Source organism: Lonchura striata, chromosome 5 (genome assembly GCF_046129695.1).
Source record: "Lonchura striata isolate bLonStr1 chromosome 5, bLonStr1.mat, whole genome shotgun sequence".
In the NCBI taxonomy this organism is placed as follows: Eukaryota; Metazoa; Chordata; class Aves; order Passeriformes; family Estrildidae; genus Lonchura; species Lonchura striata.
The window spans coordinates 71,345,403-71,363,944 of NC_134607.1; the positions used below are offsets into that span (position 1 = coordinate 71,345,403).

The 18,542-nt window shown below is 45.9% G+C and overlaps 1 protein-coding gene across 2 annotated transcripts in view; it reads left to right on the forward strand.

Moving 5' to 3' along the window:
* EXOC4 (exocyst complex component 4) overlaps positions 1–18,542 on the forward strand; it is a 318,541-nt gene that overhangs the window by 237,995 nt on the left and 62,004 nt on the right. For both annotated transcript variants that reach the window (XM_077783706.1, XM_077783707.1), the window contains exon 11: positions 1,267–1,486. In XM_077783706.1, coding sequence (XP_077639832.1) covers positions 1,267–1,486 — 220 coding nt within the window. The remainder of the gene's footprint in view (positions 1–1,266; positions 1,487–18,542) is intronic.

Genomic DNA, 18,542 nt, shown 5'->3' on the forward strand with positions numbered 1-18,542 from the left:
GGAAAAATCAAATTTTTATATAAACATCTTCCCAGCATGTCCCAAAAGAAAAAATCACATTTTTTTACAAGGACATCTTCCCAGCATGTCCCAAATGGAAAAAAAAAAAAAATTTATACAAACACCTTTCTAGCATGTTCCAAACAGAAAAACCGAATTTTTTTATACAAACATCTTCCCAGCATGTCCCAAATGGAAAAACCAAATTTTTTTATATAAACATCTTCCCAGCATGTCCCAAAAGGAAAAATCACATTTTTTTACAAGGACATCTTCCCAGTATGTCCCAAATGGAAAAACCAAATTTTTTTATACAAACACCTTTCTAGCATGTACCAAATGGAAAAGCCAATTTATTTTATACAAAAATCTTCCCAGCATGTCCCAAATGGAAAAACCAAATTTTTTTATACAAACACCTTTCTAGCATGTACCAAATGGAAAAGCCAATTTATTTTATACAAAAATCTTCCCAGCATGTCCCAAATGGAAAAACCAAATTTTTTTATATAAACATCTTCCCAGCATGTCCCAAATGGAAAAACCAAATTTTTTTACAAGGCCATCTTCCCAGCACGTTCCACATGGAAAAGCCAAATTTTTGAAAAGGACGTATTTCCAATATGTCCCAAATGGAAAAACCAAATTTTTTTGAACAAACAAACAGGAATTGTGCCTGAGACGTGGATTTTCTCTCATCTTATCTGTCCTTATCTCCAGCAATTTAATAGTTGTCGCTATCGGACACGGGAAAGCACAATTGCAGCCATTTGCTATTTGCAAGGTAAAGAAGAAGCAGATTTATTCTCTGACTCCAACTTTTACACTTCTCCAAAGGTGACAGTGGATTGGAGAGTGAAGGTGCCACCTCTCCAAAGACACTGCACAAACCACCGGAACATCAAGTCTCTCCACCCCCATGAAGGAATGCAAAACAATGTGTTGTTTATAGAAATTGTGTGGGAAAGTTTGCTAACAGCATGTAAACTCAGAAGGCTTTAGAAAATCTTAAAGAATCAGGGCGACAGTTAGTATTTTTTTTTCCCCCTAAAACTACCCCGTGGGCCTTTTCTCCTCTTCATTCCTCAAGCTGGGACAGCCCATGGCCATTCCCACTCTGGAACGTCGGAGCGGCAAAGGCGACAACAAACCTAAAGCGTCTCCATCATTTAATTACATTTAATTACATTTAATTCTATTTAATTACATTTAATGACATTTAATCACATTCAATTCCAATTCGTCCTTCCCCTTTCTGTGTCCCAGGTTTATCCAGGAGATCGAGCTGGCCATGGAGCTGGGCCCGGCCAAGCAGTGCCCGCTGCGGGAGTTCCTCACCGTCTACATCAAGAACATCTTCCTCAACCAGGTCCTGGCCGAGATCAACAAGGAGATCGAGGGCGTCACCAAGGCCTCGGATCCGCTCAAGGTCCTGGCCAACGCCGACACCATGAAGGTGCTGGGGGTGCAGAGGCCTCTGCTGCAGGTAGGAGCTGAGGGAAACCTCGGGACATCCCTGGGTGTCCTTGTCCAGCCGTGACCTGGTTGTGTGTCCAGTAAGGAAAAATGTGGAGCTGCTCTGAGAGCTGGAGCCAGGCTGGGAGAGCTGGGAATGTTCCCCTGGAGAAGGGAAGGATCCAGGGAGAGCTTCCAGCACATTCCAGGGCCTGAAGGGGCTCCAGGAGAGCTGCAGAGGGACTGGGGACAAGGATGCAGGGACAGGACCCAGGGAATGGCTCCCACTGCCAGAGGGCAGCCAGGGATGGGATCTTGGGAATGAGGAATTCCTGGCTGGGCTGGGATTGCCAGAGCAGCTGGGGCTGCCCCTGGATCCCTGCAATGTCCCAGGAAGGACTGGAGCACCCTGAGATCATGGCAGGTGGCCCTGGAATGAGCTTTGAGGTCCCTTCCCACCCAAACTGGTCCAGGATTCTGGGATTTGGGACACTCAGGATCCATCCTGAGGGATTTTTATGGAAAATGGGGATAGAAAAGAGAGGGAAAGGGAAGGGAGACCCTTCATGGCTTCCTGAGATTCCAAGTGAAGCCCCTGGGTCCATTAATTTCTTGGAGAGGAGATGGATCCAATGTCAGGCTGGGAGAGCTGGGAATGTTCCCCTGGAGAAGGGAAGGATCCAGGGAGAGCTTCCAGCACATTCCAAGCCCTGAAGGGGCTCCAGGAGAGCTGAAATTTGGGAAAAGCCTGGAGGGACAGGACCCAGGGAATGGCTCCCACTGCCAGAGGGCAGCCATGGATGGGATCTTGGGAATGAGGAATTCCTGGCTGGGCTGGGATTGCCAGAGCAGCTGGGGCTGCCCCTGGATCCCTGGCAGTGGACGGATGGGATCTTGGGGAGGAATATTTCCGTGTGGTCTCCCCGAGAAGTTCTGGGGACACCTGCCAGCCACAGAGCTGTGCCCTCAGGCTGAATGCACATCCCAAGCTCCCAGGAGGAGCAGGGATGGGATCCAATCCTCCCAGGCACGCTGGTGATCCATCTGGAGCCCCACGGGTCCCTCCAGCAGAAAAAGCTGTTTGGGATTTGGGTTGCAGGTGGAGTGTTTGTAGGAGGAATCCCCTTCGAAACAGCTTTTTAAAACTCCAGTGTGCAGCAGTGATAAAAGCAGCAAGTTGTCACCCCAAGTCCATGGGGAGCAGGACCCTGTGGAATCCCACCCCAAAATTCCTGATTTCATGCGTTGCCTGGGACTGCAAGGAACGAACTGACAATGCCTGATGGTCACGTCAGGCTCTTCTGATCCTTTGAAGTTATTCCCTCTTTCCTGGGAAATCCTCTCTTCAGGGATGGGTAATACTGGCAGAATCCTTGGATTCTGGAAGCAGCACCTTTTTCCCAAGGTTTATGTGGCCATTTTCTATCCCAGTTTACAGGTGTAAAACACAGGGATATTATAATGCCACGCAATAATAGGAATAACTGTATTATTATTCCCATTTCCAGATTTTTTATGGATTAATGGTCACTAACGCTGTGCCTGTCTGGGTACAGCAGTGCTGGGATGGTCCTTGCAGAGCCAAAACAGAATCAAATTCTGGAACAGCATTTCCAGAAGTCCCTGGAGGGGAACAACTTCTTTAGAAAGGGGCCAAAATTCTCTTTACAGGAGCTGGAATGATGTTTTGGAGCTGCACAGAACCTCTGGATTGTTTCCTTCCCAAGCTTTACCAATCTTAATATGGATAAAGTATTTTTTGTGGCACGTGGCTTCATTTCACATGAAAATATATTCTATAATATCAATATATTTCCCTAAAGTTCGTTCAGGGTTGAACTCTCAGAGTGCCTTGGATTTTTCTCATCCAGTTCCTACAATTTGTTTCACTTGATGGATGGAAATTATTTTGAACTGGAATTATTCTTGGTCAAAACTGTCTGTGGTCAGGAGGTCTCCTTGTTCCCGACATTAGAGAAGGGTAATTCTCTGAACAGAGAAGAAAAATTGCTGCCTCTTTGAACCAACTCATCCAAATAGCTCCCTAAAATAATCCTATTGATTTTCCATTAAAGGGAAAAAAATAAAAATCTGTTTCTGGAGTCTTTGCCCCCATCACCTCATGGATGTGATGGAAATGTGGTGAACGAAGCTCACCTGGTTTAACCTGGTTTAACCATCCCACCCTTTGCTATCCCAAAGATTTCTCTGAAACCTCCCCGGCTGTGAGTGGAGCAGGACTGGGGAATTTATCTGCCCCGTGCTGATGAAGCTGCTTTGGGATCACTGTCAGCACTGGATTAGGTGGGAGATCAGAGATTTTCAAGCATTGCATCCTCACACATGAATCACCCATCCCTGTAAAGATTATCCTTAAAAAAAAAATAATTGTCCTCTCGAAATATTCCATTTTACCACCTGTTTTCCGTTCTTCCCTCCTCAAATGTAAAACACTTGAAACCCTTTTCCTTTGCAGAGGGAGACTGAATCACCGCGAAACTCATTTGTCTCAAAATTATTCAGCATTAAATTTCAGGCTGTAATTGTTTAAATCGATCCTAAATTAGGCTACAAGTGCCTCGACAGCTTCTTGCAGCCCGTTCTTGTAGGGTTCTCAACGAGGTGATAAATCTTCCCACCCGGGTGCTCACTGACCTTAAAAACCTGTTGCTCCATCTCCAAAAAAATTCAAATTGCTTTGCTCTGGAGCAGCAGAATGGGATTTTTTCCTTTTCTTCAAAACCTGTGTTGTTTCTTAGCACAGTGTGGATGATGCTCCTGATACTTTTTTTGGCCAAACTCCAGCAGCTGAAAATCCCCCCCCACAAAAAAAAAAAAAGAAAAAACTCCTTAAAAAGTCAGGGCGTGCAGCTGTTTTGGAGGATAATGACTTGCTGGAGCTAATTACCACAGCACCCGCTCCGTGCATGGAGTGGCTTTCCAAGGAGCCACCCCTGAGAGCTTCTGGAATGTTCCCTTCCCATCAAATGAGTGGATATTAAGGAGAAGGATGGTCCCAGCTAGCAGCTTTAGATGGCTCACCAATGCTGATGGCTGCACGCTTTGAGGGAGGATATGTGTTATTATTTATTGTTGTAAACAAATTAATTGTCTTTCCAGGCTGGCTCCCTGCCAGCAGCATCCATTAAGGAGCAGGCACGGCTGATCCATGGGGTTGGTTTTTTTTTCCCATTCAGGGATAATTTTAAAGCCATTTTAATGGTTCTGAGCCTCGTATTTCAATTTTGGTTTTTTGGTTTTGTTTTTTTTTTGGCAATGGCGTGCTGTTAGAACCAAGATGTTTTCATCTCTTGTTTGTGTGTTTCACACCAAGAGGGTAAAACCCACCGACTGCAGAATTTGTGCTAAATCTCCTTTTCTTGCTTAAAATGAGAGACAAAATTATCTTCGGGCAGGAGCCCGACTCTTCCCTGTCGCTCCCAGTGTTCCTTCAGATGGTTTCTCCTCTGGGGGAGAACATTCCGTGCAGTTCCTGCCTTTTGTGGAAGCTTCCAGGTGGCTCCTGTGTAAGTCAGCTGCCGACGGGCGACTTCTCCACCGAGGAGCTCTGAGCTGCACAAAAGCAACTGTTTTAGGCAGGAGTTTAATTTATTTTAGAAACTCAACTTTCAGCGGCGTATTCGGTGCATCCCAGAGCCGGGGGAGTTGCGTGTGGACATTTTCAAGCAGGCAGAATTATTTTAGAGTTATTTTCGTCCTCTTCAGAGCTGCAGAAGGACAAACCACCCCACAGATGTGTGACCTGAAGGGAACAGCGCCGTGTTTGAGGGCTCTGGATCCCCTTGATCCCTGAAATCACCGGTTGGAGTTGGTCAGGAACTGGATAACCCTCGTTTGCTCAGTGATGAATCATTAAATTTTGGGGTGTTTTGGCTCAAAAAGGACCTTTCAAGGGTTGGGAGGGACCTTTGAAGGCCTTTCAGCCCAGCCCTGCTGCCATGAGCAGGGACGTTTCCCGCTGTCCTCGCTCCAAGCCCCATCCAAGCTGGCCTGGAGCGTTTCCTCTGAGGCTTGGGTGTAAAATGTTGGTGCTGGTCCTCTCCGAGGCCACCAAGGTGTTTTGTTCACCTCAGCAGGACTCTGCCATGTTCTCCCCCGTGAGGTTGGTGAGGTCCTGGCACAGGGTGCCCAGAGAATCTGTGGTTGCCCCATCCCTGGAAGTGTCCAAGGCCAGGCTGGATGGAGCTTGGAGCACCTTGGGATGGTGGAAGTACTCCCTAGACCCATAAGACCACCAAACTTCCTTGTAATTTATTTATTTTCTTTTTTTTTTTTTTTTCCTTCTTTCATTCCGTTTTTCCTCAGAAGTTGGGAGTAAACCACACATATCTGCCCCCAGCTTCCATCCCAGGCTTTAAGTGATTATTTTAATTACCCCGAGAGCCCTGCCAGGCTCCCTCAGCAGCAACTTTGCTCTCATAAATCCTCATTTTGCCTCACAGGGCTGGTGTCAGCCCAGCTCCTGATACCTCCCTGGCCAGAGGAGAAGTCTTTTAGCCTGGCCACCCTCCTGCTTGTTTGAAGCTCCAGCTGCACGTTCCTCATTTGCAAACTCATTAAGAATCCCTGGCAGCCCATCAGGGCCCTGGGATGCTGAGGCAGAGCAGCTTCTCCTCACTGCTGAAAATCCAGTGTGAAGTCACAGATCCGAGTGGCACAGCAGTGACACTCACCCAGTTTTCCCTTTTTCCTCCAGCTCATTTTTTATTCCCCAAGGTTTGTGCGATTTTAAACCAGCGCTTTGCCTTCGCCGGGGTTGTTTTGGTGATGGATGAGCTGGAATTTCAGGAGGAAACTGGAAAAGGCAAAGTCTGATAAACTTCATTTAAAGGAAGCTGTATTGCTCCGTCACCAGAATTCCTCCAGGAATGTCTTCCATGGAATCCCAGCACGGTTTGGGTCAGAAGGGACCTTAAAGCCCATCCAGGGCCACCCCCTGCCATGGGCAGGGACACCTTCCACACCCCAGGTTGCTCCAAGCCCTGGCCTTGGACACTTCCAGGGCTGGGACATCAAAACCTTACACAAATTTCTCTGGGAAACCCGGTTCTTCCATAATTCTCTTTTCCCTAGGAAAGTTTAATCTTTGCTGTTCCAAAACACGCCAGAGGTTTAATTTGGGGCCTTGGTTGAGCTGGGATCTCCGAACCCATCAGCTGAAATTTGGGGAACCCATCACAGATATTTTTCCCTTCCCTCTGCTTGGGATTTAAATCCCAAATCCAGCCTGGAACAGTGTCCCATGAAACACTTGATGGATGGCTCCAGGAGAAGAAACTTCCCCGTGCTCTTGCCAGGCTCCTCCAAAATCCCGTTCTTTTTCTTCCCTCGCGTTTTGAAGCCCGGGCCCATTTCATTGAGGAAGAATAACTCTCATTCCCAGGTTTTGAAATGTTTTCCTAATCACAAGTGCTGCATGAGAAGAGCCATCACATTTTGAATAATTGATGGCTACTTCATTGAGTTGTCAGCACTAATTCATCCTCCTTTTGAAGTGCTGCGACGTTCAGAGGAGTCATCCTTTCACAACATGCTCGTTTTTCGAGGAAAAATTCATTTTTATAATCACTTTTTTTTTTTTTCTTTTTCCCTCCCCCCACTGTGGAATGTAATTGTAGCTGAGAGGGAGGAATGAGGCACCTTCCAGCACCCTCTAAAATGCCTTTATTCCTCCTTTGGCTGCTCATTTCTCTTCCTCCCTCCTCTCGCAGAGGTTTAATTATACCTGTTTGAAAAGCGCTTTTTGAAATATGACACTGCCGCAGAAGAAAAGAGACATTAATCTATTGTTGAAAGGGAAGGTAAAAATCTCTTTTTTTTTTTTCTGTCTGGCAGGGGCTGCCCCTCCCTGACAAGCAGCGTTCAGTGGGAGTAGTTGGGATTTTGGAGGCAGGGAATTGTCAACAGGAGAATTCCAAAAGGAACAAGGCGGGAATGCTGCCATGCCGCTGGAATATTCCTCCTGGCACCGCGGGTTTTCTCCCTGCCTCTGGAATTTCCTCCTGAAGTGGATAAACTTTGCAGTTGGAAGGTTCATAGCCCCTCTAATTTACATCTGAAAGAACTGAGGGAAGGCAGTAAATTAAAAGTTTCCCCTCCTGGTTCTAATCTGTAAATAGAGCCTTTCCGCTAAAATAAAAAATAAGAAAATAAATAAATAAAGTAAAATAAAATAAAGTAAAGTAAAATAAAATAAAATAAAATAAAATAAAATAAAAAACAAATTAAAATAAAATAAAATAAAATAAAATAAAAAACAAATTAAAATAAAATAAAATAAAATAAAATAAAATAAAAAATAAAATAAAATAAAAAACAAATTATAATAAAATAAAATAAAATAAAATAAAATAAAATAAAATAAAATAAAATAAAATAAAATAAAATAAATAAAATTGAAGTTTCCCTCACACAACACAAAGCTGTCAAAATCGTAAATTTTTTTAATTTTTTTTTTTTTTTTACAAATTATCTGCTTCTTGTGCTGGGATTTTCGCTTTGTGTGAGCTACAGTGTAGAGAAGGGAAAAGCTTCTCCCTCTCACCATGAAGCTGTACCAGGTCTGGTCATCCTGGGGCTGATCCAGGATTTCCTGGGGAATTCACACCATTGGGATATACTCTTTAATTAAAATATTTAAGACCTTTGTTTCTGTAAAGAAAACTGCTACAGGGTGTGAAAATCAAGGAAATGCTACAACTCTACAGAAGAGCCCTGGCTAGGGCTGGTTTAATTAATTAATTAATTCTCTGTTTAACTCCATTTTTTTACCATTTAGGGGTGGTGTCAAACATGGTGTTGAGGGACAGGTTGGGCATTCCCTGTCTAATTCCCGTTCTATCAAAAAATTAAAAATTTTCATCCCCATCCTCCCAATTAGCAAAGAGACGTTGGGGATGCTCCATATCCCTGGAAGTGTCCAAGGCCAGCTTGGAGCAACCTGGGATAGTGGAAGCTGTCCTTCCCATGGCAGTGGGGCAGAACTGGATGATCTTTCATTTCCCTTCCAATCCAAACCCCTCTGGGACTCCACGACCCATTTTCCTGGAATGTGAACGGCCAAAATGAGCAGGAGTTGGGGTTTTGGAGCTCCACGTTCTGGACAAGTCATGGACCTGAAAACAAAAACTCGGTGGGAATAATTTGGGCTGTCCCTTGACTTGTTTTGATCTTTGTGTCGTGCTCTGGAATTTCAGTTTATTGTTTTTCGTAAGTACTGGACCAACAAAACCTTTTTTGAGGTTGAGGTTGATTTAGCAGAAAGCTGAGCTGTTTTTCAGAGGACCCTGGTTTATCACAAGCCATTTCCAACTTCTTCTCACCAACAGTGGTCTTAGCAAGGATGGTTTGGAAGGACTCGGAATCCAGCAGCCAGGAACGCTTTGCTTTTGTGGGAACGGAGCTGCACCTCGAGCATTTGACCTCACTTTTGTACCCTGAGGTTTCCCAGAAAATTCTCTTTGAATTCCTCTGAATTGTCACTAAATCCTCAGCTCTGAGTTCCTGTTGGCTCCTGGGACGTGGAGGTGAGGATGGGATTTGTGAGACTCAGGGTGAAAAATCCTCCCTTTTCAACACAGGGTGCCACTGCCGTGATTCTGCTGAGGGACAGGAGATTGTGAAAGCAGTTTAGCCAAAAAAAAAAAAAAAAAAATACTTTCTAAAAAGTATTTAATTGGCTTTTCACTTGGAGAGAGTTCAGGAAACTCCTTTTGGGAAGTTGATGCAGCCACATCCCTCAGCACCTCTACTGCTGAAGTGGAAGATCTGTAAATACAGATTGACCTTGTGTGGCAGCAACCACTGAATATTTAAAATTCCTCTTTCCTCCCCAAAAATTCCCTTTTTTTTGCCCAGTGATGGACCCGAATTGTGTGTTTCCCAGATGGGACAATTATCCCATTTCTCCAACACTTCCCTGTTCCCATATTCCCATTCAGGCCGCGTGTTTTCCTGGATAAGACAGGAAATGTTTTTTCTATGTAGGTATAAAATAAAAAGCAGTAACTGAGTAGTATCCTGCTAGTAGCTGAGTAGTAACATGGTAGTAACTTAGCTAGTCCAGTTTGCTCCTTCTGTGTGAAACCGAGTGAAATTTACTGCCATTAATTGCAACAACATCAGAGATGAATTCCCACCATTCCATCCACGGGAGATGAATTTCTCCTCACCTCTCTTTGCCTTCCAAGGGCTCTCCCATGAGCGATCTTGAGTGCCACCTGCCTTCCCAATAAAGCCTGGAATTCATCCCGCGAATATGACAACAAATACGACAACAAACACGACAATATTCCGGAGACAAACGACCTCCACTCCGACTTAATTCCCGTTTCCCAGCAGGGCTGCGCGGTGACGCCGCTGGGTTTGGAAGCGCTGCTGCTTGCTCAACAGATGAATGTTTTGTGTGGGTGGCTCCATCCCAGCCAAGTTTGGCTCCATCCCAGCCAGGTTTGGCTCCCTCGCCGTCCCCACTGAATGCCTGCGTGGATTTATCCACAGGACAACCACCGGAGCGTCGTCAGCCGCCGCGGGAAGACGACGGGAGATAAAACAAAGCGTTCCTTCCCCGCCATCCATAACTGCCTGGAGGCCTCTTGGAGATGCTCTGGCTGCTGGGAAGGGGAGATGGCTCTGTCAGGAAGCGATGCACAAATTCCACGTGGGAAGGGAAGATCCATGGCCTCATCCAGCCCCTCTTCCAAGCGGGATCGCTCGTTACGGCGCCGGCCAGGGATTGAACAGCAGCAGCACCGCCGTTATCGGACATCTCCCGTAATGAGCTGACCCAGTGGGTGTTTCACTTCCCAGTTTGATGTCTTTTTATTCTTGATTCCTCCTAAAATGTGGTTTTGGTGGGGGAAAAGACAACTTCTTTTCCACGCTGCTTTTTTGGGAGTGGGGTTTTGCTGTCACAGGGGGCTTGGCGACGACAGAAATCCCGAGTTAGGAGCAGCGTTTGCTCAAATGCTGAGTAGTTCCTTAGATTCCCAGCTCAGGGTGTGGAAATACTCCGTGTTTAGTGCAGGAAACTGCAAAGTGCAGCTGAATAATTTTTGGTTCGTTTTGGTTCGGTTTTTGGATTAATGGGCAGGTCTTTGGGAAAATCGTGATAAAAACAGTTGGGATCTGAAGGAAGCAAAGGTGTTCTTGATGTGTGATTCAGGATTTATCTTCGAGGCATGGAGGGGCAGGACCCAGGGAATGGCTCCCACTGCCAGAGGGCAGCCATGGATGGGATCTTGGGAATGAGGAATTCCTGGCTGGGCTGGGATTGCCAGAGCAGCTGGGGCTGCCCCTGGATCCCTGGAATGTTCAAGGCCAGGCTGGACACTGGGGCTTGGAGGAGCCTGGGATGGTGGAAGGTGTCCCTGCCCATGGGTGGGGTAGCACTTGGATGGACTTGAAGATTCCTTGGAACCCAAATGATCCTGGGATTGCTTTGGGAGTACCCGTGTCCCATCTGTGAGAATTCCCAGAAAATCACAGAATCCCTGTGACTGGAAAAGTCCTCCAGGACCGTCAGCTCCAAGCTGTGCCCAATCCCCACCTTGTCCCCAGCCCAGAGCGCCGCGTGCCACCTCCAGGCCTTCCTTGGACACCTCCAGGGATGGAAACTCCACCACAAGTCCAAGTGATCCCGTTTCCACGCTGGTTTAAATTTGTGTGGCCGAGCTTTCCTAGTGGAGAAGGTCACTCTGAAAGGGAAAGTGCCCTGCAGGCCTCTGGCATTTTCCAAATCCATCCCTGCTTCCAGAAACTGGGATACATCCTCACACCCCGGCTCCTCCTTGGAATCATCTTCCTTTGGGAATGGCCCCACCCTTGGACCTGTCACCAGGTGGGGCCTGAGGCAAGAAGAGACAACAGAAGGAGAACGGAGTGGCTTAAAAAATGTTCCAATTTGGCTCCCAGCCCACGGATCTCTTGCAATTCCTGCTTCTCCTGGCAGGATCAAAGGCTGGTGTTGCCTGTTCTCCCATCTCCCCAGCTCCGAGTCCACCACGCCCACATCTCCAGGGCTTTGGGGTGGTCACTGAGGTTGGATGAATTCCATGTTAACACGAGCTGTCGGATCCTGGGAGCAGCCTCCACGCACGAGGAATTTCCAACTAATCCCTTGGGGACATCCAGGGACAGAGCTGTGATCTCCTCAGGCTTTGATGTGCGGAGCACAAGGCTGAATTTATTGAATAAATCGCCAGTGATGCCGGCGCGTGCAGCTTCCCTGAGTTTGCTCCTGTCTGTGATTTTTGGGGGTGGGATTCAGGCTGGATTTTCCCTTTTGGGATGTGCACAGATGCCCTGAAGCAACCTTCAATTGATCAATTCGACCTCTGCTTGTGCCACGATCCAAAAGTGAAAAATCTGCTCTTTTTTTTTCTTGTCGATGCAAGAAACAAAAGTAAACCAAGAGAATAAGTGAAATTACCATGGTGGTTTTTTTTTTTTTTGTAATCTGCTTTATTTTGACAAAATAAATATTTATTTATTTTGCCAATATATTTTATATTGACACGAGGCAATTCTCTTCGTAGCTTCCCGCTTGGGAGACTGCATAATGCCAAAGGTTCCATAAAATCAAAATTTGGCAGGATTGAGGATATTTGGGTTCTGTTCTTGTGTGGAGACCTTGAATCCATCACCTCCCATCTCCCAAGTGGTTTTGCTTTTTGAATATTCCAGGGAAGAGCCCTCAGCTCTGCTCGGGTTCTGCTTGGAGGTGCTTGGGAGGCCCCTCCTTGCTTTGGGATTTCTCCATCCCAGCACTGGATCTGTTTGAAATCCTTTGGAATCAAAGGAGGCAGAGATTGGGAATTCTAATGTCTTGCTTGTCTTGGAGCTCACTTGTTCCAGCACTGGCCTGTGCAAAAAATATTGAAATTCAAGTCCTGTTGAACGAATTATCTGAGAGAAAATTTTTTCTCTTTCCCATCCTTTTCCTAACCAATTCCTCTCTTTTCCAATGGTTTTATGTATTTATGCATTCCAGCACTGGGATGTTCTGATGGAAATGTGAACAATTTTGCCCATTCTGTTGAGAAACACCTGAAGAACCAACTTGTCACCCTCTGGCCACCTCTGGCTTCTCGTGTGGAAATCGGGGTGGAAATTCCATCCTTGGGAATATTTTTCTCCTTCAAATTGAAGACCAGCCTTAGCCCTGCATAAAATCAATCCGCAGGAAACAGAACTGTGAATTTACCTGCCAGTCATGGGATTGGCAATCCCTTTGGGATGCCTCAGAGGGATGAATCCCCAGCAAGGCCTCTGCTCTGTGCCCATGTTTGCCAGGGATTGCTTTGGTGAACAAAGAATTCCTCCTTAATTAGACTCGGCTTAACGAAGGGTGAGACAGAAATGTGAATTTTGGTGCCGAAAGGTGAATTTTGGTGCATAAAGGTGAGGTTTGGGTGTGTTTGGGGATCCCCCCTGTACCAAAACGTCACTGCTGGTGACATTGGCCTGGTCACTCTGTGTTCTTTCGCCCCTACAAATGAGACTTTTAGACACTTATGCCAAAATCTGACAAATTAGCCTCTAATTTCAGTGAAATTATGTCTTTGTGAGCCCAGGGTCCCTCTTAAGCCTTTACCCCTCATTCCTGGATCTCACCCTCTGTTTTCCAGTGGTCTCTTGCACTTTCATTGATTTTGTTGAATTTAGATCATAATTACAGCCTTTGCACCGGACAGCACCAATCCAGAGGCACAACAGCATTTTCTTTTGGGAGCTCAGCCCTGCTAAACCTTCCTCAATCCATTTTTTTCCCCAATTTCTTTTTGTTTTCCATCATCCTCCTGCCTTTGCCGTGGTCGCTGTGTCTTCCCAGGAGCATCATTGAACATTCACATTCACCATCTCCAGCAAGACATCCTTAATAGATAAATATATTTCGAGACTGTGGGGGAAACAAAAAAAGTAGATCTCGAAGCACATAAAAAATAACACCGAGGGGTTTTATTCTCCAAACTGGGCCAGCTGTATGAAAACATTTATTAAAAACGAGCTCCCAAACGCACGGCTCTGCTCCCGAGCATCATTAATTCCGTGCTCCACGTTCCATCTGTGCCGTGCTGCAGCTGCTAATGATGTTCTAGAGCAGGGATGACAAAAGGAGAGGGAAAGCTGCCACTCACCACTGGCGAAATCAATTTGTCACCTTGCCACCAGCTCACCTGTAATTGGGGGAGTCGTGTAAAAAAACCTGAGCGAAAGCCACTTGTAGGAATATTCGGGGGATGGGGGTGAAAATGTCAGGGATGTTTTTTTTTTTTAATTTTTCAGCTCCTGCAGCACAAACCAGGCTGGGAATCACTGTCTGCAAGTCCCTTTTCCCTGCACAAATGTATATTGATTAATAAAGGGAGAGCTTGGCCTGTGCTGGCACTTGTAAGTGATAAACAGTTCTGCAGCAGTGCAGAGGGTGTATTAAAGGCTAAGAGCTAATGACTTTTCTGGTGGATGTAACACATTAAAAGCAGCGGGAAGCTGCAGCTATTTTATCACCTCACTAATGTCCCTGACAACATTCACTTGGTGGGAGTAAATGGATGGGAATCCATTTGGAGGAGTAAATTAAAATACCTTAAAAAATGCCTTTAATAATAGCTCCAGAACTCAGCAGGATCAGAGAAGGGAGAGATACAAAAGACCAATTAAATCATCCCGTCCATCTCCCTGCCAAGGCACTGATATTCCTGATTTTGCTGTGGCTGCTGGATCATTCCAGGAGGATTTGGGTGTCTCAAGTGAGGGAATAATGTCAGGGCTGGAAGTTGGGGCTGTCACAAACTTCCCCCTGCGTCCAACCAAATTTTCCCTTCCCTGCCCCTCTGCACTGCACGTGGAATGGGAATAAATGAAAGAGAATCCTTGTCCCAGTGGCAATTTTCCCATTCCCTGATTTTGAGGTTTGTAGCAAAGCTGGGTTAGGAGCCAGCTTGGGATCAGGGATGTATTGGTTTGAAAATTATGGAAAGGCATCTCCTCATGTGGATACTTCCAGCCCAGCTGGGATTTTTGGAGAGCACCTTGAGAGCTCACCTTGGCAGGGAATTCTTGGATTGTCCAGCAATCCCTCGCTGTGCTTTAACAGGGTCTGATTTATTCTGCTTTTACTGGGTTTGTGCAGGGCAGGCCCAAAGAAATGTTAAATTTGTGTCCCAAATGTTGAATAAGAGCGTTTAGAGGAGGGAAACTCTTCTGCATGGCCACAGTAATACAGGAATGAGCAGATTTTATGGTTCATGTTCTCCTTTTTAATAAAAAAAAAAAAACCCAAACAAATGTACATTTTGCTCTTCATCAATATTCCAGTTCACTGGAGCAAAGCTTTCCTGCATCAAACAGTGCCAGGTAAATAAGATTTATCCAAGACTTTCTTTGTGCACTCATTTGGCTCCTGCAACATCACATTTAAAGCAGGGAGAGAATTCCAGCAGATCCCAGGCTCACATCCATGGGGTGAATTCATTCAGGACCTCGCAGGATAAATCCCATAAAAATTAAAATATCCCCTGCATTGAAAAAAGAAAAAAATCCCTTGGAGTTAGGAGCATTTGGGAAGCTAAGGTGTAGTATAAGCATAGTAACGGGCACAGCTGATACTGGAATAATGGATTTTCCTGGGAAAAGGCTGGGAGAGGAGAGCAGGCTGTCAGATTGGAGACTGCAAAAAGAGATTTTTGCTGCTAAACACAGGTTTGAATGGAGTTGATACATTCTAAAAACTCCAGCCCTTTGTAAAACCTGGATGGGCCAGGAAGAAGAGTGGAAAAATGGTGTTCCAGGAAGAAAAGTGGAAAAATGGTGTTAACCACTCCACGTGGGATAACCTGTGATAAGCAGAAGAGGGAATTTAGATTCTCCTTTTTCGTTAGCTAAAAAAGAATTAATTTAGTTGGTTCAAGGGTGGTTTTACTCCTATTTTATTCTTTTACTATTCTCTTTTATTTTAGTGTTGGTGCTGGAGTAGGGCTCCAGGTTGGCTCCCCATGGATCCAGCTCTTCCCATTCCCACTCCCGTGGCCTCAGGGCTGGAGTTGGCTATTTTAGAGCCACCAAAAAGCACCAAACAGCCAATTTATCCCAAAATCCCAGGCAAACTGGCTCCCTAGCTCCTGCTTTTCAGGTTTCAGGGATTCCCATCTCTGACTCTGCGCATTTAGTGAGAATTCTTCCATTTTTGGGAGAAATCTGGGCAAAAAATCTGGTTTTATGTCCCTTTCCCATTGCCCTCCAAGGCACTGACAGCACTTGATATTTATTAGCATTTGATATTTATTAGATATCTATTTATTAAATACCTGGGTAGGCATTTAAGTTTAAGGAATTTTAAGTTTTGTCCCTTGGGCATGGTCCCAAATCCAGAGCTGTGGCTGAAGAGCTTTAAAAACTTTCTCCTGTCCTGCTTTAATTACAGCTGGGCTCTGCTTGGTGCTTAAAAAAATCATCAGGTGTCAGCTTAAAAATTAGATCAGGCTTAATTAATTATTCTCCTTTAAGGCAGCCCTCATCTGGTGCCTTCCTCTGCCAAGGCAGATATTTTGTGATGGGCAATAATCAAGGAAAAATGGACAATTTTCCCAGTGCCAAGGTCTCTTCTTCCATCTGTCTTTTGGTGAGGACATTTCTGAGCAGATTCCCATTTTTTTCTGCATTCCCCAAGGAAATGCAGCGAGGGAATGGAGGTTCCCCCTCCCAAGGCATAGGAAAAGCTGTGATTTCTGGTTAAAAAATAAAAATTAAAAACAAAAACCAAGGGAGAAGATAGTTCCCCTAATCCAAGTGCTCCTCACAAGCGAGCTAGAAAATGAAGTTAAGCACTTACCATCCCTGGAATGGCTGGAGCACTGAAATCCCAAAGGAATGGCTGGAATACTGAAATCCCAAAGGAATGACTGGAGCACTGAAATCCCAAAGGAATGGCTGGAGCACTGAAATCCCAAAGGAATGGCTGGAGCACTGAAATCCCAAAGGAATGGCTGGAGCACTGAAATCCCAAAGGAATGGCTGGAATACTGAAACCCCAAAGGAATGGCTGGAGCACTGAAATCCCAAAGGAATGGCTGGAATACTGAAATCCCAAAGGAATGGCTGGAGCACTGAAATCCCAAAGGAATGGGAAGAATACTGAAATCCCAAAGGAATGGCTGGAGCACTGAAATCCCAAAGGAATGGCTGGAATACTGAAATCCCAAAGGCATGGGTGGAATAACATCTCCAGAACATATATGGAATTTATATATTCCATAGAAAACATGGAACACATAATATGGAATATAGAAATTCCATATAATGCTGGTACAATTCCTGCTTGCTCTGTGCCACCCCACGGTCAGAGCAGGAATTCTGCCTGCCCCGGAGCTGCTTTGCATCACCTGAAGCTCCATCCCAGCTGGGAATAAGGAGCAAATCAAGGGATAATGGGAAATATTTGCAAACCCCATTAAAGACAAACCCCACAGCGTTAACAACGGGCGATGCTCCCTGTTTCATCCTCACCCCCGACCACAGCTGAGGGACTGGAGGGCGGCAGGAGGAATTTCTTTTTATTTTTAGCAGCCCTCAGCCTCTTTGAAAGCCTCGCTGGAGGAGTAATGAACCATCCCCTCGGTGTTGGGATTCAGGTGTGAGGGGCTGGATATCGTTCCCGGGATGAGTTTCCTTGTTAGTGTAAGGTGGGTTTTTTTTTTTATTTTTAACAGGCTCCATTGAAGTGCCTCGCCATAAAATTAAGCTTTGATCACATCCATTTGCTGTTAACGAATGCAGATGGGGCAGAGGCAGGGGGATTGTGTCTCTGGGCTGATGTGTGAGCTGCCTTTCATTCTGGGGCTTTCAGAAGCTCCAAGGCTGGCCCACCTAACGAATCCAGCTGTCCCAAAAGCCTCCTCAGACAGGGTGTCCCCAGGGACACCTGCAGAGGTGGCAGCAGGGCTTTGGGAAAGGTGAAGATGGCTCAGGGAAATGGCCATTACGTATCTGGCAGTGTCTTCTTTCATATGGTAATTCCCTTTCTTCTCCCTCTTTTTTATTATTATTTTTTTAAATCATTCAAGTACCTTTATGTGCCCTTCACATCCATAGGGTTTATTCTAAAATCCAGACACTGGCAGGAGCTTTGGTGGAATTTCAATGTTGTTGAGGAAAATAAGTGGGGAAAACTCCATAAAAACCACAATGCTTTCTGTTTTAACATCCCCTCGTGGGGTTTTTAGGTTTTTTTCCAAATGTTCAGTTACAAAAGGAAATTGAAATGAGCTGAATCAAGGCCAGGTTTGATTCCTCCTCCTGTGGTTTTGTGTCCAGCCCAGGAGGATCCCTGGCAGGACAGATCGTGCTCCTGGGAAGCTGCAGGACATCAGCTGATACCATGGATCTGCTGGAAACCCCACCCTGGAAAAGGAAAATTCTGATTATTCACACAAAAAGGAATTGTTTTTGTCTTCTGTGTTGCTACACGAGCTAGGGAGGATTTTCTTCTTTTTATTCCGGAGGGATCAAAGGTGACTTTAATCCCTCAGAACATTTCTCAGCCCATCATGGGTGTGGCTTTAATCTCAAACCACGTCAGGCTCTGCTCAGGTGAGACCCCACCTGCAGGAGGGTCCCAGCCCTGGGGACACGGCAGAAGGACCTGGAGCAAATCCAGAGGAACCCATGGAGCTCCTGCAGGGCTGGAGTCAGGCTGGGAGAGCTGGGAATGTTCCCCTGGAGAAGGGAAGGGTCCAGGGAGTGCTTCCAGCACATTCCAGGGCCTGAAGGGGCTCCAGGAGAGCTGAAATTTGGGAAAAGCCTGGAGGGACAGGACCCAGGGAATGGCTCCCACTGCCAGAGGGGAAGGATGGATGGGATCTTGGGAATGAGGAATTCCTGGCTGGGCTGGGATTGCCAGAGCAGCTGGGGCTGCCCCTGGATCCCTGCAATGTCCCAGGAAGGACTGGAGCACCCTGAGATCATGGCAGGTGGCCCTGGAATGAGCTTTGAGGTCCCTTCCCAACCAAACTGGTCCAGGATTCTGGGATTTAGGACACTCAGGATCCATCCTGAGGGATTTTTATGGA